The sequence below is a fragment of the Syzygium oleosum genome, unplaced genomic scaffold, assembly GCF_021117445.2.
Source record: "Syzygium oleosum isolate NSW1041296 unplaced genomic scaffold, Sole_v2.1 Sole_v2.19, whole genome shotgun sequence".
Taxonomy (NCBI): Eukaryota; Viridiplantae; Streptophyta; class Magnoliopsida; order Myrtales; family Myrtaceae; genus Syzygium; species Syzygium oleosum.
In genome coordinates this window covers 4,617,643-4,640,516 of record NW_026607503.1, presented here as the reverse complement: position 1 = coordinate 4,640,516, position 22,874 = coordinate 4,617,643, and the positions used below count along the sequence as shown (strand labels likewise).

The 22,874-nt window shown below is 41.1% G+C and overlaps 3 protein-coding genes across 4 annotated transcripts; all 3 read right to left on the bottom strand.

Moving 5' to 3' along the window:
• Nucleotides 1–1,419: 1,419 nt before the first annotated feature.
• On the bottom strand, nucleotides 1,420–6,463 carry LOC115674102 (uncharacterized). Of its 2 annotated transcripts, none has more exons than XM_056320046.1 (9): nucleotides 6,181–6,463; nucleotides 5,953–6,002; nucleotides 4,864–5,113; nucleotides 4,081–4,152; nucleotides 3,915–3,982; nucleotides 3,631–3,781; nucleotides 2,192–2,272; nucleotides 2,053–2,109; nucleotides 1,420–1,802 (listed from the first exon to the last, which is right to left on the bottom strand). In XM_056320046.1, the coding sequence occupies exons 3-9, from the start codon at nucleotides 5,101–5,103 to the stop codon at nucleotides 1,716–1,718; spliced, it is 756 nt and encodes a 251-aa protein (XP_056176021.1). In that variant the 5' UTR covers nucleotides 5,104–5,113; nucleotides 5,953–6,002; nucleotides 6,181–6,463; the 3' UTR covers nucleotides 1,420–1,715. The 2 variants fall into 2 exon arrangements, with proteins under 2 accessions (XP_056176021.1, XP_030452294.1); XM_030596434.2 differs by having other exon boundaries at nucleotides 4,864–5,194; nucleotides 6,181–6,462.
• Nucleotides 6,464–8,073: 1,610 nt separating this feature from the next.
• Nucleotides 8,074–16,288, bottom strand: LOC115674100 (protein PIN-LIKES 2-like). The gene is made up of 2 exons (XM_056319868.1): nucleotides 15,839–16,288; nucleotides 8,074–9,861 (listed from the first exon to the last, which is right to left on the bottom strand). Exon 2 carries the CDS (start codon nucleotides 9,751–9,753, stop codon nucleotides 8,359–8,361), a length of 1,395 nt encoding a protein of 464 aa, XP_056175843.1. The 5' UTR covers nucleotides 9,754–9,861; nucleotides 15,839–16,288; the 3' UTR covers nucleotides 8,074–8,358.
• LOC115674101 (protein PIN-LIKES 2-like) lies at nucleotides 14,128–15,845 on the bottom strand. Its single transcript, XM_030596433.2, has one exon. The coding sequence runs from the start codon at nucleotides 15,762–15,764 to the stop codon at nucleotides 14,370–14,372; it is 1,395 nt and encodes a 464-aa protein (XP_030452293.1). The 5' UTR covers nucleotides 15,765–15,845; the 3' UTR covers nucleotides 14,128–14,369.
• Nucleotides 16,289–22,874: the final 6,586 nt, after the last annotated feature.

Sequence of the window (22,874 nt, the reverse complement as noted above, 5' to 3'; positions counted from 1 at the left end):
CCCCTCTTCTTTTTTTTTTCCTTTTAAGATAGAAAGTTAAAAACCCTATTGCCTCTCTTTTTTTTGGTCAAATGTTGCCTCTCTTTGCCGAGCTAAGTTCACTCACCTCTCTTCACCAATTCTCTTGCCTCTCCTCGCTTTCTTCAAGGACGCAGCTCAGCAACTGAGCCGGTGACATCGCTTGTGTCTCTTGGCGCATCACGAATGCAGCTCGCTCACCTCTCTTCCCTCGCCCCACGAGTGTAGCTCAGCTGGTGAGTTCCTAGTCGGTGCTTAATTTGAGAGCTTCAAGCTCGAGTGAGTTCTCGATTTATGCCGTGTATTTATTTTTCCACTTTCGCATCTCAGCTTGTGGTTGAACTGAGAGCTTCAAGCTCATGTGATATCCCAATTTGTGCTGTGTATTTATATTGCCCCTTTCGCTTCCCGGTTTATGCTTGATCAAAGAGCTTTATGCTCATTAGAAAAATCTTTTTTATTTTTGGCAAATAGAGATTTCTGTTGTTGCCTTATCTTAGATTTCTATTTGATTTATATCGGTGTTCATGGTTTAGTTGCTCAATATCGCATTGTAGATGTATATGTAATCTCAAATAGTGTGTTTGTCCTTTCAAGGAATACAAAAAATGCAACAAAAAAAAGAATCAATTAGTCCTGTGTTGACCCTAGAATCAAACCGAACCCATAGGGTCAGTCTAGTCCTCGATCCCAAGCTTTATAGGGTTGGTCCCCGGTCCCAAAAATTGGGGACCAACACTATGCGGGTTGATCATTAGGTTAGATGCTAGTCCGGCCTAACCCGGACCATGCTTACCCCTAGTTATAGCCACATCAAGCCCTTATTTGAGAAAAATAATGGCATTTCAGGCCCATATTTGAAACAAGCTCCGCTTGAGACCCTTATTTGAAATTATGAAGGCACTTCATACCTTTATTTGAAATTTTCGCTAAGGGTTTTGATGATTGCAAGAAATACACATGCATACGTATAGATCGAAACATTGCCATTTCGAAGCATCCACACTCCGGTTGAAACTTTTCTAAGATTTGAGCTCCATTTGTTTCGCAAAAAATGAATGATTTGGAAAACATTTTTCTAAAATTGATCGTCTGTATTGCTTGAAATAATTAATCAATGGAAAATGTTTTTATTATCGACAATAATTTATGTTTAAATATTTTCGTGCACAACAAAAACATTTTACATATATATATTTTTGTAAGTGATACGAATAATCATTTTTAAGAAAATATTTTTCAAATTATTTATTTTCCACGAAACAAATGGAGCATTAATAACTGTAAGTTTTTTTCCCAATACTAGCTTCAAGTATGTACAATCACTATAGTCTAAATATATTTGTGTTACGATAGGTTGAATTCTACTTCATTTAATCTCGACATTCCGGTTTCGTCTAGTTTGCAAATTTAGTGTTCTTGATTGAGTTTCCTGCTTAATGTCAGCGTTGAGTTCATTAGCACATTCAACAGTAGAGTAGACAGCAGGGAGAGGGACATAATATTTACATTCTTCTGTAATGGAGATGATTTCCCCAGTATGTTTTTATCCGAACCTCCGCTGCTCTCACTCTTGAATCCAAGGATTCTGCGGCCGTGACAGGGTATCTTCAGAATCTCAACGGTAATATTCGACAGCCGCGCTATTACCAGCAGTTTCTTCTCCTCATTTCAACCGAGAGAGGTAGCCGCTGTTATCATTGGACGTGGATGAATCTTGGGAGAGGCTGCATCAGTGGCAACTCGTTTTCTTGATCAGTCGTCTCCAGCAACAAGTGAGGAACCTAAAGAAGAAAACTGTTGGATAAATTTATGTGGTGACTGGTGATTGTAAAGAGAAGCAGAGCATTACATCGCGTGAGTTAGTCGTATGGTGCCTCTGTTTCCGGCAGTTTTATTTCAAAATCATAAGAAGCAGCTAGGAAATCAAACAGTGACATACTACTCCAATTTTCTCTTTAGAACTTGACGCATAGAGCCATACTATGATGGAATAACAGCTATGAGAAATCGAAGAATAAATCATCTAGTGACCTGTTGATGGCGCCGCTGGATGGCAGAAAATGCTTTGACCATAATGAACACAAGTAACTGCGATCAAAGTAACTTGTCAGCACCTTTTTAATGTCATCAATTTTAAGTTAGAAGAAACAGTTCTTCTGACAAGCCTCACCGTGAACAATGTCAGCGAGTAATCTCCGGCTCCAATAAGCACAATTGGTAAAGTGTGCTTCAGGACTAGAAGAACCATAAACTGTCAAACAGCAAAAAGTAATTTCTTTGGCTCAACACCGCTGTTTCATCCAAGCCAGGAGGTGTTTTAATCCGCTTATCCTAGCTTAAATGGGAGAAAATAGAAGAAAGTTTGTAGATTGATATGCCCAGCCTTTTTTTTCGTAAAATGAATTCATACCAAGCATAAAATGCTGGAAATAAAATAACTAGATATTGTAGATGTGCAACAGTAACTTGCATGACTTGCACCAATGTAAATGTTGGTAAGATCAAGTAAGGGGGGAATTATCTGTTGAACTAGTACTATACTTGACTCAAAATACTGCAAATTTCATTGTATAGCATCTTCTGAATGAGAAAGAAGAAACAATTGAATAAAAAATAAGAGCAAATGTGACTATCTAACATGAACAGCTTCAAAGAAGCGTGTAATTTAAGCCCAACTAGAGTTCTTGTGGGATAGGTACATTCACCTCCAATAAACACATAGCGATATTAATTGAAGCATAAACGGTTTCTAGTGTAAAGCTTCAGCTTGAATACCTCCTCAAAAGAGGGGTAGACAACTGTTGGAATATGATTGAGGCAGTAATAAATAAGGGAATAGATGGACATGTCAATGAGAAGCTTGAAGAAGAGACAAGAGAGGACAGCCAAAGAGCTGGATGGGCAAATAGTCTGCTGAAATAGTTTTTTGTTCCTTAACCGGAAACAGAAGTTCTATGAGAGACATTGCAAGATACCACCTGTGCACGGCTTGAACAAAACTACTTAAGATTTGGGTACGGCTCATGAACAAATTGAGGTTGGGCCCAGAATTCATCTACTAGCCACTCGACAACAAAGTCTCCACACAGAAATCTTGAGCATATGCCGTTTTTCCTCCATGTCTTTAGTTCCAAAAGAATAATAATCAATTTCTTTCAATTAATTTCTCTGTGTTTCAGGAAAAAAAAATTTGCACCCTGAAGAGCCCTTAGAGAGATCGTGATTACTCTGCTTAATCATACGCCATATTTTTGAAATGTTAACAACTTGTCTGCTATCTATGTTCCTTTTAGTCTATTTTACCGTGGATGAAAGACAGAAAATAAATCCCTTACCAAAAAAAAAAAAAAAAGACAGAAAATAAATCCATCTGAGTTGTAAGTAGTATAATAAAAGCCAAGATGCCCCTGAAATTGTGATGAGTTCTTCAATACAAATTCAATAAGGTCCATGTTTTCTGACAGAAATATCGGCATTATTAATTCCTGCTAATTCTATTCAAGTATATGTTTATATGTATAATGGACTACATTATATGGTATGTGTGTGTGTAGAGAGAGAGAGAGAGAGAGAGAGAGAGAGAGAGAGAGAGAGAGAGAGAGAGAGTACAATTATGGTAACTATGCGGAAGCACATCAACCCCCCAGGAGATGTAGTTGAGTAATCCTCAAAGTCAGTATCTGAAAAATCATTATCAGAAGAAACCATTGCTATGGATCGTGGGTCGAGCAGATCCCTTCTGGTAATTCCCCAAGTATCCCTGAAAAGATACGCTTAACATATACTAAATAATCTACTTGTAATAGGGGAATTCCTATTTTGCTAGACTTAAGAACAACAATTGGAGGACACATAAAATTTTAGTCAGGCATAGAAACATTTAAATATGATACCTGAAGCTCAACGGAAGACTTCGATGCGGGAATAGAGGAGGTGGTGCTGTATAGTTAGGTGTGAATTGCTACAGTCTCATGGAATTTGTAATCACTTTCTTTAATTAGATAAACTCTTGAGACTTTTCTTTAGATAAATCGCAAGTTCTGATAAGAATTAGCGAACCTGGCGGCAAATCTCACAGGTGGTGTCACCCTTCGCGCTGCACCATCTCTGGACACAGTTGCGGTGAGCATACTGAATTTAACCAGAAAAGGCACAGTTTAATCAAAGCCAGAGTATTGCAGCAAGAAATTTAATAAGAAAAAGGGAAATCACAAGATTCCTGCTGCTCTGGTTAGTCACAGATGCTGAATTGTGGAGCACAGGAGGAGAAAAAAGTACAACTTCACAAAGTTATACTCTCTTAACCATTCACACCATGGAAAAAAGAAGGCATGATCACAACAAGTATGAAGCGATGGATGTAATGCATATACCAAGTGTTGGATATTATTGCAGACTGAATCTCAAGAAATAATCTCCATGAGTCAAGAGTAAAAGATCAATGCAGCTATGGATGAGCATCTAGTTGCGTAGAACATTTGCCAAGCAAAAAAGAAAGAAGAGTAGAACATCCACAAAACCTAAGTCCCTTCCTTCTTATGTGTGGTCTACATAGTCAAAACTGTCCTATACTTCACTATGTTATTGTTCTGTGCCTTTTCTTTCAATCCAAATGCTTTCAGTCTCCAATCTAAACCATGGCCGGCACACACAACCACTACAAAGTGATATTGCAAAGCTCAATCAGTGAACTGTGGCTTTAGTGATCAACTTAACAGATTTTTTTAGTTTGTGCTCCTAACAAAGTTACCAGAGAACCTAACCACCAGATCACTTGAAAATGTGCTGAAACATCCAAAAAAGGGGACCTCTCTGCAATCTGCAAATCGAACTGCATCTGACCTTTAACCTACCGCAGCACGCACACGGTGTTTCCATATTTGAGTTTTCATCCTCATCATGGCAAATCCTACACTGCACCAACTCCCTCGGAGTGGAGAGGATTGTCATGTTCGTATCAGCTGTAGATTCTTTATTTGGAGACATCAACACCTGCCGAATCCTGTCCTCACTCTCAATAGCAGCTTCTAAGGTAGCGTCAGTAGTTAACCGATTCACGAGCAACACGAAATGGTCCCCCATCCCTAAAAAGCTGTTTCCCACAAACAGATCTTCTAGATTCAAGCAGAACCTTCTAAACCAACTTGAAATAGATAAAACCTTAATGAGTTCCCTGCATCAGAATATCAAAACTTCAGTATCATTATGAAGTGCAAAAGAGGAACAGCTTATTAATTATTATTAGTAAGTCGGCACCATGTCTGGAGGACACCGATCCATCATGGAAATGACCACATTGCTGTGACATTCTCATTTTTGCCATGGCATGGAAGGACAATTAACTTGAATAGAAAAAGATCTCAGAAAAATGAAGAGAAGTTTCTGTTGGGTATCTTTTCATCGACTACTACTGTTTCTGTTTCCACAATCAATTCTGTGAGGTGAGCTGGATCATTACAATTTGACGTGAAATTTGAAAAGCATTTAAGGAAGCTGAATTATATACAAACCAATAAAGAGCAAAACAATGTAAGTGTGACAATCTGTTTTGATGGTTATTCAGAAGTTAAATGGTGTGGAACAAGCGCTACACAGTAAGGCATATTATACGAATGAACACAACCACCAACACGTTTCTGATAATTAAGCCAGAACAAAACAACCACCAACACGTTTCCCATTGTTAAGCCAATACAAGACAGCATCACATAAAAGCATTGAGCAATGGTCAAGCACCAAAAGACTACAAGGACCGCAGAGAATGTGCTACCGGGACATCAACAGGTACAGTCGCATTAAACGTACAGCAATCTATCTTAGTATCGATGCCGCATTAAAGTTGGAAAAATCACCATCAAAGCAAAAATGAACGAGCACTGCAGAAACCTTACGCATAACATGATGTTTAGAGAAGATCAAAAGTGGATTTACCTCACACATCTGAATTCTGGAATGGCGACCCATCTTCATTTTGCTTAAACCTTTATGGAAGAAGGAGCAAAAAAAAAGGGATCCAAATAAGACGAAGGTAGGAGGGAAAGAAATGAAAGGAAAAAAAGCAACAAAGGGCAGATATTAAAAGCAAGAAATGAGGCTGAATCTAGAAAAGAAAATCGAAAGTGACGGAAAAGATAACAAGAAAGCTGCAAAAGAACCCACTATTTCATCCTCATATTCCCATGCTCTGTACTCCAATGAATGTACGGGAGAGAGAGTCAGCGAGAGAGAGCGAGAGAGAAGCAGCTTGCGAAAAGCTAAACCGATATAGGAATGGTTTTGATCAACATGCGAGGAAGGTCGAACGCGCAAGAAAGAGAGGCTTCTTGCAGGGAAAGGAAATGGGGTGCCCGCAAGATGAAGGACGCAAGCAACGTTCCATTCTCTCTTTCCCTTCCTTCCTTTCCTTCGATGCACTGTCTTTGTCTCCCCCAAAGAAAGAGATGGAGTGTCCCCTCCCCCATTATCACATACCCATCTCCTGAAACAACGTCACTATGCTCGTGCTCAGGTACTTTGCGCTACGTCTTTGTTGAATGCGTCTGAATCTCTCTTTTGTGCGCGTGTTTCGGGTTAATTCGCGAGCAAACGACGGAAAGCTAAGGGAGGGAAAGGCGATACAGATTCTATTCCCATAGGGTGCATCACGTTCCCACGTATCATTTTTTTGTTTGTGAGAAATAACCTTTCTCATTCGTTTAGATAAAATGGAAGGATACATAGCTAAAGCTTGAGGTGGATAAGTAATCCAATTTCTGGTCTGGATAGGTTCTTTCTCCTTTGGGCTTTTACAACTCAGTCCACAACTTCATTGGACTCCCTAAAGCAATGGGCCAGTTGGAGATTTGAAAAGCACATCCGCATATCACTTGATTCATTGATAAGAGCTCTAACCTCCCGCTTCGGTTGAGCCATGCCTAAGAAAGCACAGATTAGTTCACGACAATCAGATTTCAAAATTAGGCTTTCTCCACTTCATGCGAGAAGAAATTTCATGGTTTCAACCAACGCCAATGACTCCACCTGCGCAGCCGAGGCGACATGCACAGATTTGGCGAATGCATCAACGAGGCGGCCAGTGTAGTCTCTACAAACATACACAATTGCTCCTTCAAATGTTTCTTCAACAAAAGACCCATCAATGTTCACTTTGAGCGTACCATTTGCGAGCCAAGAAGAGGATGGCCCCACTCGCTCTTTCTTCCTTGAGTCGGGAATCCTATCTCTCGTGATTAGCCCATACCGGCCCGTTTTGGCTCGGTCCAATTCGGTACCGGGCCAAGACATTGTTTGTTAGTTGGGGCAAATCCAAAAATTTTGTCGATTAAAAACAGCCAATGCAACATTTTTGTAATTGATAAAATAGAATGAAGAGTACAACTCCAATAAATTTGTGAGAAAACAACCAATTCAATTCAAGTGCTTCTTACGACCAAAAAAAAAATTCAAGTGCTTCTTCATCATAGACCAAAACAAAATGCTTCTTCGTCTATGACCAAATTAAAAATTGCTTCTTCATCAAATTTGTTGTTGTGAGGGGGGGGTGCGAATTTTTCTGAAAACATACATTAGTATATGCTTTTTACAATCAATGGCGGCAATTACCCCAGCCTAGGTTGATACATTTGATCTTGATCCTAGTAAGTTGAAAAAGGACACCACAGGATTTGCCCCAATCCCACATATCCCCTTATAAAATTCATTGATGGCTTGTTCTTAGTAAAAGATAGGTTGGGTTTGAATTTGGAGAGGAACCGATTGAATTTTCATGGTAAATGCTATTGTCTATTATCTTTCAAGCAAAAGAGAGAACGGTTATGCGGATTTTAGCTGCTGGTCCCTAGCGTTCGTCTGTTGGTGCTTCCATAGTGCACTTGCGCGCTCAATCCCACACAAATATTATTATAAATAATACCCATATAATCATTTCTCTCTTCGTAGACTCTGCCTGAAGATGGAGCTTGAGCTCAAGCTGCATTTTCTTCATACTTTGTAATAGAGTCAAGTCAAGTTGAGCTCGAGTATTTCGTTTTCCTATTCGAGTCGAGCTCAAGCAAAGATTTGGTCACCGAATTTACTTCGAGTCGAGTTTCAAGTACCGAATATACTAGTCGAGGAACTCGAGCTTGGCATCTTATATGTTCCACTCGACTCAACTCGATTACACCTCTAGCTACCAAATGCATTTTAAATTTATAGAAACTAACAAGGCTTTAATCTTCCAAACCCAAACAAAGAATAGTGGCACCACATGCTCAATCGGGCAATATCAGAAAGCCGAGATGAACGAAAAAGATGAGCTCATGGCCAACATCTCAATGGACCCCTTCTGCTCAAATTTCAACTGGAAGACAGAAGCCACTTGAAGTAGACAGTCAGGTACACGAACAGAGAGACCAAAGAAAACACATGCTGCCAGAACAGAAGCGCCGAGGCCTCACTCACGGCGTAGCCCCTCAGGCTCGCGATCGCCCCGAGCAACATGGCGGTCGGCGTCATGTACTGCAGCAGGAGCACGAACTTGTAGAGCTCATCCCCTGGCATCAACAAGCCCCATCTGTCGGCCAAGAGTACTACACCAATGCCCAGCAGGGGAAGCACCAGCAGCCGGGCGACCAGGATCCCAACAGTGGTGCGGAGGCCGAGTCCCGACTTGTTGGGACCCTCAGCTAGCATTCCCCCGAGGACGAGCATCGCCGAGGGAACCATCGCGCCCGCCATGATGTCCAAACTGTACGTGAGGAAGCCAAGCGCCACGTCATCTCCAAAGCATAAGTCCTTGAGTTTAGGAATCATCCCTACAAGTATAGCTAAGATAGATGCTATGATTGCGGGTTGAAGGATGTGGTGAATCGGGGTCTTCTTGGCGACGATTCTGATCTTCCTAATCACCTTCGCCTCAGCTAAGCACCTCACAGACTTCGGACTGCTTTCACCACTGTCCTCTGACGGATAGGATTCTGGAAGTGCGGTGTGCGAAAAGCCCGAAAAGCTATTGAACAGCCTTGCAATGAGGGGTGTCTTGCAATGCTCGGTCTCTTTATCTTCAATTCCAGGCCATTCCGCTTCGACTAGGAGCGGCCTGCTTAGATCGTTTGCGTGTGCATCCCCATTGAATGATGGTCTATCCACATCTACTTCGGTTATGTCCTGGATCTCGACTCCATCATCGACAACCTCGTAGAACTCCAGAGGTGGCTCCATCATGTGGTACACCAGAGTGTAGACCAACAGGACCGACACCCACTGCGAGAACGAGACATAGGCCACAGCGGGGCCATAGCATTCCGGACCGAACGGGTTCTCCACATTGTGACACACGGACGAAACAATCGCAAGAGGAAGATTGCCCGTGTTCCCAAACGCGGTCATGATCACAGTGAACCGGAAGAATTCGGGCGGCGGTCGGCATATCAGTGCTACCGTGAACCCCAGGACGCACCCGATGCCAGTGCTGAGTACGATGTTGACGGGAATGAACCACCACCGTAGGATGCTCTTGTACGAAATGCAGGGGCCAAGGTGGGTGAATATTAAGCAGGGCAAGAACAGAGCGAACACGAGCTTGCTGAGCAGCCTGAAAGTGGACTTAGGGACAATTTTGAATCTTGGGTGAGCGAGGAGGAGACCGATTAGCGTTATAGTGAGGAGCTTCAACAATGGCAACACTGCGTTAAGGAAGCCGTGCGATCCAGAATTCATGGTCTCACGCAGTGAGGCCAAGAGATTCGCCATTTCTCAAATCTTCTTCTGTATGGGAAGACTTGTAGTTTCAGAAGGAAACTTCCTCGAAATGTGGAGTCTCACGAGTCTGACATTCAGAAAACGCCACTGGCTTTTCACCTGTGGTAGATCGAGGAGGAGAAAGAACAGAGTGGGATCGAAAAATTCAGAAGAATGGGAATTCAGAATATTCCAGGAAATTTCCGGGACTGATCAAGAAATGGAGGTCCACTCGTCAGGCCTTCGACCCTGTTAGCAAGAACAGAGTCAGGGACAGAGGTACTTGCCATTTTTAAAGAACCATCAATGACGACCCCAAGGCATTTTTTGTGTTAGTGATATATACTTGCAATAGTTTGTCTGTAAGACCTTTTAAATGACTCTGATGAATCTTGCCTCCGTAAATCCATGGATTGCATTGTAGATCTGCATTCTAGTTTGAGTTGTGCCTTTTCTTAAACAGACTAAAGAGCTGAGAGCTTAGACAAGTTTTTATGCTATCAACTATGGATATCGTTACGCAGAAGAACATTTCATTAACCTACTCTTGTACACTTTTGAATGAACTCCTTTTTACCTTCTAACCTACAACGCTATGTTATAGCCACTTGACACTTTTGGATTGCTTCTAGTATCTTGTTGGCCTTTCTGATTCCTTTAGATGTTCCTTAAAGATCCCTCTGTTTTAGTGCGTAAAGCTATAATGCTAGTTATCTTTCATTGCGGAATTTAGGATTCTCCGTATCCTATTATTGCTGTTATAGAGAGAGTAGCATTAGGTGGACTTAAATTGGCCCTATCCTGTGACCTTCGAATATGTAGTATCAGCTCTTCATCTACCTTCGACGTCAACCTCATTTTAATATAAACTTTGGGTTCCTCATAAATCAGATATCCCTCATTGACAGGAGATGATGCGGTTCTGGGCTTGCCTGAAACAGGACTTTGCCATAATTCCGGGGTATTACGCAATTTTGTTAACTTGCATCACTCATCTTTTCTAATGGCACTGCTTTTCTGTATGAAGCAGATCCATTTTCTAGGTGGTTAATCAAATATATGACAATCAAGGACATTAAAATAAGAATTGGAAATCGGTAGGCAGGACTTGGACTGGCAAGGCAGGTCATCATCTGCGTCAACATTTGTGACAATCTACATATTCTTGGGCAAATTATCTTAACTAAGAAGCGGCTCTCCACAGTTAGGAATTGGATGATTTAAATCCGGCGTTTGCTGATATTCTTCAGTACTTTAAGAGCCACCAAGTCTTTTCTCCACTTCGTACATATCTGTGCTTCATATGTTGAGCTCATTGTATAAGGTCTGACGCAATTATTTCGTCCGCATTCGCATTATTTCGTCCTTTTTGTCTTCTTTAGAAGCACCTTTCTCATGAACTGCAATCATTGGTTATACTCTGTGATGGTTCTGCAGAAGATCTTGGTTTTCACATACCAGATTAAGAGTATGGAATAACCGGTGTTGCATATTCTTCCTTCTGTGTAAATGAATATCATCAAACTATAATCTTGATATTCACTTAATTGGGGTTCTATATTCTCAATTGCTTTTTGACCTTTTCGAACCTTGGCTCTTCATCTTTGCTAATTCTTACAGTTGCCGGCTTTTCCAGAGGCTCCGTACGTTTGGGGGGCAAGACATTTGAGCTGTTGAACTCGGTCGACAAAGCTTTTCTTTTTCTCCCGAGGAACATGCCCACGTCCTTGGGGTAGTTCAATTGTTCGTGTTCGCCGAGTCTCCAACATTGCATTTTTGTCTTGTGAACTAGATGTTTGGCTATGGAGTGGTTCAATCGTTGGCGTCAGGCAATTCTCCACCGTAACATGATCAGTCCGCAAGCTGGATGTTTGGCCATACCGCAACCAACAGATTGCATGAGATCAATTTAATCAAAGGACTCGACTAAGGCATGATCCTCTCTCATGACAAACATCAGCGGTTTCATTTCTAAAATTGTCTGGAATCTCCATAACGGAATGACTTTTCCACTTCTTTGCATGGTCTTGTTTGTTATTTCATGGCATCAACAAGCAAATCCCGATAAGCACATTTTGTGAGGACTTACCAGTGGAGGAACTGTGGAAACCTTTGTGCGGTCGGTGATTGCTCCTCTCAAGTTAGGCATTGAATTTGATTTCTCTATGGCATGTTCAATTGCTGAGTTGGATGACACGTAACAGTTGACAAATGTACTAGTTTGGGGGTTTTCGTGGTATTTATCCAATTTAACGAAAACTAACGAAAGGTAAATTTGTTATAAATGTACCAGTTTGGGGTTTATCGTGGTATCAACCCTAAATTAAATAAATTCACCTCCCTCACTAATAACTAAGGTCAAAATCATATAGCACGAGTAATCTATCTGAAGCTAGAAAGAGCAATATTCTTTATTTCTTCAAATAACAAATCATAACGAACGACCAGCACGAAAGATCTACCTTCTCTTCACAACATTATCAGTCACGAACAGATTACCAACATTTGCTACGGTAATTCACCAACTAGTGCTAGTGGATTTATTCCAGCTAGTTCATACAGTCGAGCAGTTTCAAGTTGAATTCTCTCCTATAGGTAGATATTGGAGAACAACACAAATGTCAATTAAAGATTGACTACATAAATAACAGGCCATAGCTCTGATTAGAGGTGTCAAAATGGGTCTTAAACCCATATATGACCCATTTTAAAATAAATAGATCATATATGGGTCACTTTAATTTTAAAGAGTCAATCTTAAATGGATTTTAAATTTTAAAGTTTAAAGATAAATGGGTCTAAATGGGTTAAGTTTGGAACCCATGTCCAACCCACCCACTAGACCCATCCACACACTCTCTCCCTCTTTACAAAGATGTTTAAAAAAATCAAAATTTAATTATTTTTATTTTTTCTCTTTTTCTTTTATTTTTTCTTTTTTCCTTTCTCTTCTTTCTTTTTCTTTTTTTTTTATTTCGGCCGGTGGTCGGCCACTGCGACCGACCACCGGGGCGGGACGACCTCGCCGGAGGCCGGCGAAGCTCGAGGTCGCCGGCCTCGGGCGAGCTCAACCTCGCCGGATCTGGCGAGGTGGAGCCTCGCCCGAGGCCGGCGAGCTCGAGTCTCGCCAGATCGGCGAGCATGGAGCCTCGCCAGATCGGCGAGCTCGTCCTCGCCTGTGGTCGATCGCCGGCCACGGCGGCCGGCAATCAGCCAAAAATAAAGGAAAAAGAAAAAAAAGAAAAAAATAATAATTAAAAATTCAATTTAAAAAATAAAAAAATTAATATTATTAAAATGAATGCACAAAGTAAAATCAAATCAGATTTTATATACCAAATATCGAAAAATATTTTCTAGTTTATTTTCAGGTTTTAGCCAAACGTCAGAATTTTTTTTTATTTTCTTGGATAATAACTTTATGGAAAATATTTTCTAGAAATGTCACATTTTTCGTAAAACAAACAGAACCTCAATTTTAAAAAAATTATAAAAAAATTTCACTAGCTTTGTATTGCATAAAATGTTTTAGCAGTATAATTTTAAAAAAAAATCATAAGAAACAAGTATTCCTACATTAGGTTAAATATAAAAGTGTTTTAGCAATATGGGTCGGGTCGGGTATGGGTTGTGTATGGGTCGGGTCGGATATGAGTTGGAATATTTACACTATGAATAAATGGGTCATAAACAGGTTAATGGGTCAATTTGGGTCGGACCATTTATGACCCGACCCAAACCCGACCCGACCCGACCCGACCCGATCCGACCCACCCGTTTAACAGGTCTATCTCTGATGGAACCCTGAAAAAGTGATGAAAGAAGGATAAAACAATTTTAAATACTCATTTACATTGCTGTACAAAAAAGAAAGAAAGAAAGAAAAACAACTTTGCCACAAATAGATGTGGCCCAGGCACTTCATATTACCACCCACATATGGGTTAAAAGACCAAGGATGTGATAGGCACGGTACCATTCTGTCGTGTATAACTAGTTCAAGTGATTTTAGATAAAATTCGTGGGGGACATTATTGGAAATTCTTCTGAAACAATAATATTAATGTATGAATTTACAATCGGCGGCGGCAATTGCCCTGAACCTACGCCGTGTGGGTCCGTTCTTGAATGATTCATTTGATTTTGATCCTTGTAAATTGAAAAGGGGCACCAATAGTGTCAGCTCGTCTATTGGTGTTTCCCATCGTGCACTTGCATACTCAATCCCACACAATAATTTTGTCAATAACACATAAATAATCATTTTTCTCTTCACAAGCTCTGCCCGAAGATGGAGCTTGAGCTCAAGCTAAAGTATCTTCATACTATGTAATTGAGTTGAGTCGAGTCAAGTCGAATTAAGCACCGAGTATACTAGTCGATGAACTCGAGCTTGGCATCTTATATGTTCGACTCGACCCGACTCGATTACACCTCTAATTATTATCTACATTTTTTCGAATTGAGAATTGGAAAAATTTATAGAAACTAAAGAGGCCTAATCTTCCAAACCCAAACAAAGAATATTGGCACCACATGCCTGTGAAATTACATCAACTGGATCGCGAGATGAACAAACAAAAATAAGCTCAAGGCCAACACCTCAAAAGGACCCTTTCGCACAAATCTCAACCGGAAGACAGAAGCCACTTGAAGTAGACGGTCAGGTACACGGACAGAGAGACCAAAGCCAACACATGCTGCCAGAAGAGAAGCGATGAGGCCTCGCTCACGCCGTAGCCCCTCAGGCTCGCGATCGCCCCGAGCAAGATGGCGCTCGGCGTCGTGTACTGCAGCAGGAGCACGAACTTGTAGAGCTCATCCCCGGCCATCAGCAAGCCCCATCTATCGGCCAAGAGTACTACACCAATGCCCAGCAGGGGAAGCACCAGCAGCCGGGCGACCATGATCCCGATCGAGGTGCGGAGACCGAGCCTTGACTCGTTGGGGCCCTCGGTGAGCATTCCCCCGAGGACGAGCATCGCCGAGGGCACCATCGCACCCGCCATGATGTCCAAACTGTCCGTAAGGAAGCCAAGCACCGCATCGTCTCCGAAGCATAAGTCCTTGAGTTTAGGAATCATCCCTACAAATATTGCTAAGAGAGATGCTATGATTGCGGGTTGAAGGATGTGGTGAATCGGGGTCTTCTCGGCGACGATTCTGATCTTCCTAATCACCTTCGCCTCAGCTAAGCACCTCATGGACTTTGGGCTGTTTTCACTGCCGAACTCCGGCGGATCGAGTTCTGGAAGTGCGGTGTGCGAAAAGCCGGGCATGCTATTGAACAGCCTTGCAATTAAGGGTGTCTTGCAATGCTCGGTCTCTTTATCTTCAATTCCAGGCCATTCGGCTTCGACTAGGAGCGGCCTGCTTAGATCGTTGGCCTGTGCGTCCCCATGGATTGACTGTCTATCCAAATCTTCTTCGGTTATCTCCTGTATCTCGACTCTATCATCAATGACCTCGTAGAACTCCAGTGGTGGCTCCATCATGTGGTACACGAGAGTGTAGACCAACAGGACCGAGACCCACTGCGAGAAGGAGACATAGGCCACAGCAGGGCCATAGCAATCGGGACCGAACGGGTTCTCCACATTGTGACACACCGACGAAACGACTGCTAGAGGAAGATTGCCCGTGTTCCCAAACGCGGTCATGATCACAGTGAACCGGAAGAATTCAGGCGGGGGTCGGCATATCAGCGCGACCGCGAACCCCAGGACGCACCCGATGCCGGTGCTGATTACGATGTTCACAGGAATGAACCACCACCGGACAATGCTCTTGTACGAAATGCAGGGGCCAAGATGGGTGAAGATCAAGCAGGGCAAGAACAGAGCGAACACGAGCTTGCTGAGCAGCCTGAAAGTGGACTTAGGGGCGATTTTGAATCTCGGGTGGGCGAGCAGGAGACCGATTAGCGTTATGGTGAGGAGCTTCAACAACGGCAACACTGCATTGAGCACGTCGTGCGATCCAGAATTCATGGTCCCGCGCAGTGAGGCCAACAGATTGGCCATTTCAGTAAGGAAACTTCCTCAAAATGTGGAGTCTCACGAGTCTTGACATTCAGAAAACGCCACTGGCTCTTCACTTGTGGCAGATCAAGGAGGAGGAGGAAGAACAGAGCGGGATCGAAAAGTTCAGAAGAACTCGACCTGGGATTTCAGAAAGCAAGAAATGGAGGTCCAGTCGTGACACTGTTGGCAAGAACAGAGACAGACAGAGACAGAGGTACTTGGTGATGGCGACGAACTGAAGAACGCTATTTGAAGGCTTCAATGAAGAAGATGATGAGACGAGGGACTCGCAATAATTGATTTAAAGACAAAGTCTCTTCAGTTACCAATCTGATGCAGATGAGCTGACGATATCTGTGGTGTGCTTCAAGATCATCCAAAGTCCAAGGCACAGAAGGTCCTGAATTATTAATGTAATATCTAATCAGGTCCCTCAATTATTTTTTTTATGCAATTGGGTCCTTAAAGCTATAGCCTTTTCGTCGGAGCTGGTCCTTCCGTCAAATTTGCAGACGGAAACCAAAAATCCTATATGTCAATCTCCATCTCCATCTCGGAATCGAATCGAAGTTTTAATGGTAATTCATTGTCGTGCCAGCATGTTTATTTCTTTTTAATCAGAAGGACCAATTCGAACAAAGAAAACATATAATTTAAAGACTCGTTATACAAAATAAAATAGTTGAAAGATCATATTGAACATTTTACAATATAGTTGGAAGATCTTAGGTGCCTTGTGTAAAAATCCGTTCTGTCTCTACATTAATTTGATTTGGAAGCGTTCAGCTCATGAATTGCCGTTAGGTCTTTTCTGGCTTTGCACCGGCTTGGCTTCCTTGGCAGCTCGTGAAACTACTCTCCTTTCTCAGGGATTTTCTAACCCTGACTTTGCAAGACAGCAATGAAATTATGTTGTTCTTGTCTCTATTCTATGTTGCTGTGTTCTGTCAGATGTTCCATGTTGCAACTAACGTGGTATCTTTTCCATCTTCCGATCTTCTGCCCAAAAGAAGTAAAAGAATAGACAATGACACAAATAATCCCTACATTTTAATTCAAAATGTAATGTGATCCCTAAAATTGATCCTTGAATTTTAATCAAATGTACAATATCATGCCTGAACTTTTAATTTGTTCAATCTGACTTTGAGTACACGTTCAAGTTAGTTCTTCAACTCTATGAAAAGATTGAATGTTATCCTTCTATTAATTTAAGTTTAGGGATAATATTGAACATTGTCATATATTTCATTGACTCTATTAAATATGTACCAAAAGTTCACGGATCAAATTGAAAGTTCATGAATAACATTACACATTAGGTTACAGTTCAAGGACCACATTGAACAAATTGAAAGTTTAGGGATCACATTGCACATTGGGACCATTTGTGTCATCTCTCGAAAAGAAAAAAAGGGCTAGTTTTTGTAACTCATGGCCAAAATAGATAAAATAGAAAAACATCTTTTTTGGTCAGGCATAAGAGTAAGTTTGTCTCTTCGGTTCTCTCATAGGCTAGCCATTTCAATCTAGATCAGGAAATTTCTGAAAAAAGATTAAACTTTTTCGTGACTAACTCCTTAGATAATTCGTTAAATAGCTCATGTAGTTTCCCGTGCTTGATAGGACGTAAATTCTCAATTATGTTTTGTTATTTGAGAATGCTTTGAATTGTTATGTCAATGAAGATAAAAGTGTGAAACATAATCAGTATCGTCAAGTATAAATGTTGTTTAACTTGTCTCCTTTTACAGTTTACTATTCTCTCTAGTGTATGTACTCATTTATTTGGGGGGGGGGGGGGGGGTCGGTAATATATTCATATTTCATCCAGGTAAATTTTTGGTGTAATTTCGAATCTTGAACCCGTCTGCATTTCTCTATGTGTAATTTTAATAAAGCTTGCAATATACAAATATTTATTTAAAAATAACTATAAAGAATTAAGCATAAATAAAATTAGAATTCCCTTGAATTTTTATTAATTTTTTGTCGATTTATTATAATACATCTTGCGAATTTTATCAGTTATTATTGATTTGTTGAGAATTTCTAAATAAATAAATAAATAATAGGGATGGGCATGACATTCTCCGGGCTAGCACAAACCCTTGGCCACTGCTACCCGGAATTGACTTAGTACTAAGGGCATTCACATGTTTTCGATTTAGAAATCGATGAAATTGCCTTCAATTCCTACCCTGAAGAGCTTAAATTCAAATGGGAGTCATGGCGGTGGATTGCTATGCGAGTTCTCCTCTAGGAAGCTAGCTAATTATGCTCATGCCCCTGATTTTTAATTAAAAAGTGCGAGTCTGCGACATTTACATGGAGCTTAACTGGAAATCGCGATCCACCGAAATTAAGATAAACTGTCTCAAGCTCACAAAGAGAAATTCTGACACTACCTACATCAAATATCGATATATAATTCCCATTTAGAGTTATTTCGCCTTTTAAATCCAGGTTAGTCTCGAGATCTTGCCTAGGATAAGATACAAGATTTAAGAAGACCTAAAGTCATTTTTTAGAACAAAAAAGGGGGGTTGAAGAAATAGAAAATTGAGAACACCCATCGGGTGTAGAGATATAAGAACCTTTTGTAAATTTTTATGATTTTTGGAGTTGGTTGGACAGACGTGTGAAGAAAAGAAATGTGAACAAACCAGACATCGATGACCTAAGAGGACCCCATTACACATGAGACAAGCCCGACTGATGAGATATGAACTTGACCTTATCAAATCGTTCATCATAGTTTTCGAATTTTAATTGGAATCTGAATTGGACCACGTGGATCGGTCCAAGGGTGGGAAGCATGGTGGGTCCCCCCTATAATATATATTCATACATATATATGTATTAGGAGTGTCAATGGGTCGGGTCGGGTTTTCATGATACCCGACCCGACCCGAAACAATGAATATGTGTGATTGGCCCGACCCGGAACAAGACCCGAACATGATATAGCCGCACAATCGGATCGGTTCGGTTCAGTTCGGGTTCATATTTTATATTTTTATTATAAATTAAGGTTAAGTTACACCTAGGAGTGTCAATGGGTCGGGTTGGGTCTAGTCTCCACGCTACCCTACTCGACCCGAATCATAAAAGATATGTGGACTCTTGACCCGAACCAAACATGACCCGAAAAGCAAAAACCGGGTCGGGTTTCGGGTCTTTTTGGGTTCAAGCTAATATTTGACGATGTTACAATTGCTTAATTGAAAGTTATCGGAATTACCCAACCGCCTCCACCAATCCCCATCGGCAATAAATTGAGTGCTAATCCGTTCATTCCAAGACTGGAGCAGTTAAGATATTTTTTCCGTGTATCCACATACGATGCCATTCTATAGGAAAGATCTCCGGTCAATTCGTCCCGATCAAACGACGAGCTCAAAAAGGCCCCTCGCGAACATCGATTGCTCTCGACGACGAAAACTAAGGTCCGGGACTGGGAGGGTACCATGAAATGAATCTTTTCTTGTGTCCCAATAGTGCGACCTGGTTCTATCAATTACTTGATCCTTGGATGCAGTATCTCTCTTTCTCTCTAAATGTCTGTTCCCATGAAAAAGGCCGACTGCCATTTCTAATGAGACTGGAAATTTATTAAAAAGAACAGAAGCCGTTTGAAATATTTTTGCTAAAAACAGAGTGGTCACCCATCACCTCCTCCCCCACTCCCTTATTATTTGCTAGTACCTCTCATTGCTAACTGGGACAACGTTGATGCATCATCCTGTTCGCCGGCCCCAGCCTTACCCCTCTCTCTCTCTCTCTCTCTCTCTCTCTCTCTCTCTCTCTCTCTCTCTCTCTCTCTCTCTCTCTCTCTCTCTCTCTCTCTCTCTCTCTCTCTCTCTATGTGCTGCTGCTCCTAATGCTCAGCACATGAGGACGATGGAAAAGAGCACACGATCAGAAGCAACCAAAATCCCAATCACAGCATACATTGAACCGATCTACACACAAGTAAACCCAAGCAAAAGAACAAAAACTTTTTGTTCACGCCACGGCGAAAAAGCCAGGACGAAGTTGAACGACAGTGCTACAAAGTGAAATGTGTTTCGGTTCTAAAAATAAAAATATATGTGTTTCGGTTCGGTTCGTGTTTAGAACACGAACCGAACCTAAACCATTGAGATACCCATTTGCTTAGCTAATACCCGAACATGAAATTGACCCGGCCCGAAAATACCCAAAACTTTGGGTCGGATCGGGTCGGTTCGTGTTCCGGTTCGGGTATATTGTTTGGTTTTGACACCCCCAATATGTATATTATACGGTTCTCAGACATGCACTGATATAATATTAAATGTGGGGATAGAATCCTAAGATGAGATGCATTATCCCTCACATAAATTTCTACAATAGCCCAACAAATATCTCTTCACTTTTTATCTCTCATCTAACCTTCCATGCAACGCCATGGAAGATTCGTGCGCGTCTATGATGTTCCGCTCGTCAATTGCAGCTTTTCTCGAAAAAATTGTCCAAAAAGTTTTAAACTTATTGCACTTTTCTCAATTCAGTTCTAATTTTTTTAATTTTGCCAATTGGATTCTAAACATTTTAATCTTTTACCAATTGAGTTCATCCGACCAATTCTGTGAATTCATGGACGCCAATAGTACTACATATGACGGCTGACACCAACATTGACATTTTCAAATGATTTTTTAATAAAAATTTTATTTTTTTTATTTTTCTCCCTTTCCTTTTGCCTGTGGCTGATCCATCGGCCACAGGCAGTGGGCGGCGAGGGTCGTCCTCTCCAGATCTGGCGAGGCTAGTCCTCGACGCCCACCTCCCGTGGCTAGTGGCCATTCGTCAGCCACCAGCAAAAGGAAAGGGAAAAAATAAAGAAAAATCAGAAAATTTATAAAAAATTATTAAAAATGTCAACGTCAACGTCGGCTGTCCTACATAGCATTATTGACGTCCGCGTCAGCAATTTCCATTCAAAATTGACCGAATGGACTTGGTTAGCAAAAAGTTAAAATGTTTAGGATTCAATTGACAAAATTGAAAGGTTTGAAACTGAATGCAATAGATTTAGAACTTTTTGAATAATTTTCCCACTTTTGTCCCATGATCAAGAAACTTGGAAAATGAAAAAAGGCTCGACATCAAAGTAGACCAGCTTATTAGTCCGATAGATCATGCTTTGAAAGAGCGCAAAAAGGGTTTGACATTAGTAGTCCGATCCGGCCAAAATTGATCCGACGACGGCCCGACCGAACCCGTAAATCACTAGTGCAGTACTTTTTATTTTATTTCATTTTATTTTTTTGCAAAAATAGTGCACTGCTTTTTAGATTGGGCAGATCTGAGTACCGAAGTTAGGTTGGACCGCGTTGACTCCACAATTGAGCAAACCTGCGTTGAATAGAATAACACAACCGAACGTGCCAAGATCCATTCGATTTTTCTATCATTTTTTTCTTTTCCAGTTTCTCCTACGAGCCTAGCCCGATCCTCGGATTAGATCCATGAGATTAAATTAAACCAAAGTACGTGAAACATGCTTGATTCGCATTCTCAGCATGTGCATGTTCATGTGGTTTTAGTGAAGAAAAAGTACACCGGTTCATGCTTGATTCGCATTCTCAGCATGTGCATGTTCATGTGGTTTTACTGAAGAAAAAGTACACCGGCTCATGTTCATGGTTTTAGTTGATTATGGATGACGTTGGATGTCTTTATAAACATAAACACCCTCGAGTTTCACCAAATTTACATAGATATTCTCGTCCTTTGATTTTAGAGACGATCTGCAAAGTAATATATAAGATAGGTGTGTCATCTCTTACAAACTAAATAGGGACTGACGGCTCATGAATCGAAAGTTTTAGATTCGAATCCGGTCTTCACAAACTCATATTTACGTGGGGGGATATGATTGTGAATTGTTGTGCTAGTTCCTCTCCGGATAGCCGGCTAATCGATGCGTGCTCCTGGGTTGAAAAGAAGAACTTACTTGCAGGACGATTGAACACTATAATTTCCGAACTTTGTAATTATTATAAACTACGCAAGCTAACGACACGTACGAGGAACTGTCACTTGTCATCCTTGTTAGACTGCCCTAATATTTGCATTATAAGTGACAAGCTACTTATAACGAACTTAAATAAAAACTTCACTATTCCTAAATCATGTGAGCTTTTCTTTTAATTAAAAGGAAAGCTCCTTCCATCAGTGACAATAGAAGAATTCTCCATACCTTGCTTGATCTATGGAAAACTCATTCTTGAGAGTATGAATTTGCTAGTTTGTCTCTACGATACCACAGATACGAACTTCCTTTATTTAGTGGAAGGGTGTCGACGGCGATAATTCGTTAGCAAATTAGCAAAAGCACGCAACATTTACGCATATGACAAAAAGGAAAAATTGAAGTTCAGAATTGGTGGTAAAACAAAGCTAATCATTTACGAAATTAAAATATTTCGAGAAATTTAATTAAATTCGATATAAGAGCAATTTATGAGGTTACAAGACAATTATTTGGAGAGTTTCAAAATTGCGTTTGTAACCATCAGATAAAATCACTTTGTCTTAAAACTTATTATTATGGGTTATTCATGAAATTATTGGATCAGCTTAAGCAGAGCCATGCCGCCGCTCCCGGCATCATGCATCGTCACTCCCGTCAATTGTCGATGTTGCGTCCCCATCCGCCGGCGCCTCCCCTCTTGCCGACTCTCTCTATGTGGGTGTATTTGTGTGTATTAACCCTATCCTGAGCAATTTCCCTCGAGGATGTTGAACCTCACAGGTCACCAAATTCCTTAAATTTCCCTGATCAGTTCGATCTCGACATTTTTCAGAAAACGCAATTAGGAACTCTAGCAGGTGCAATCAAACACTCTTTTAAATATGAAGTCAATTTGGAAGATATATGTTGAGATCAGGCGACTACAAAAATTAAAGGATGTTGGTGACTCGTGAACTTCAAAATCCTCCAACGATATTGCTCGGTTTAGGGTTAAACACACACAAATACACTCACATAGGGCGAGTTACCGCTGCGTCGGTGGCGGTAGGTGGAAGTGTGCTGTCGACGATTGGAGGGAACGACCCTTGTGATTGCGGCGGGGGCGG

What these genes read in the sequence shown, in the direction of transcription:
- LOC115674102 (XM_056320046.1), bottom strand. Translation starts at nt 5,103, where the DNA reads ATGGGGGACCATTTCGTGTTGCTCGTGAATCGGTTAACTACTGACGCT. An exon ending in CGTGCTGCGGTAGGTTAAAG is followed by an intron (nt 4,153 to 4,863) that starts GTCAGATGCAGT and finishes GGTTAAATTCAG; the next exon opens with TATGCTCACCGCAACTGTGT. An exon ending in TCCGCATAGTTACCATAATT is followed by an intron (nt 2,273 to 3,630) that starts GTACTCTCTCTC and finishes GCTGTTTGACAG; the next exon opens with TTTATGGTTCTTCTAGTCCT.
- LOC115674101 (XM_030596433.2), bottom strand. Translation starts at nt 15,764, where the DNA reads ATGGCCAATCTGTTGGCCTCACTGCGCGGGACCATGAATTCTGGATCG.
- LOC115674100 (XM_056319868.1), bottom strand. Translation starts at nt 9,753, where the DNA reads ATGGCGAATCTCTTGGCCTCACTGCGTGAGACCATGAATTCTGGATCG.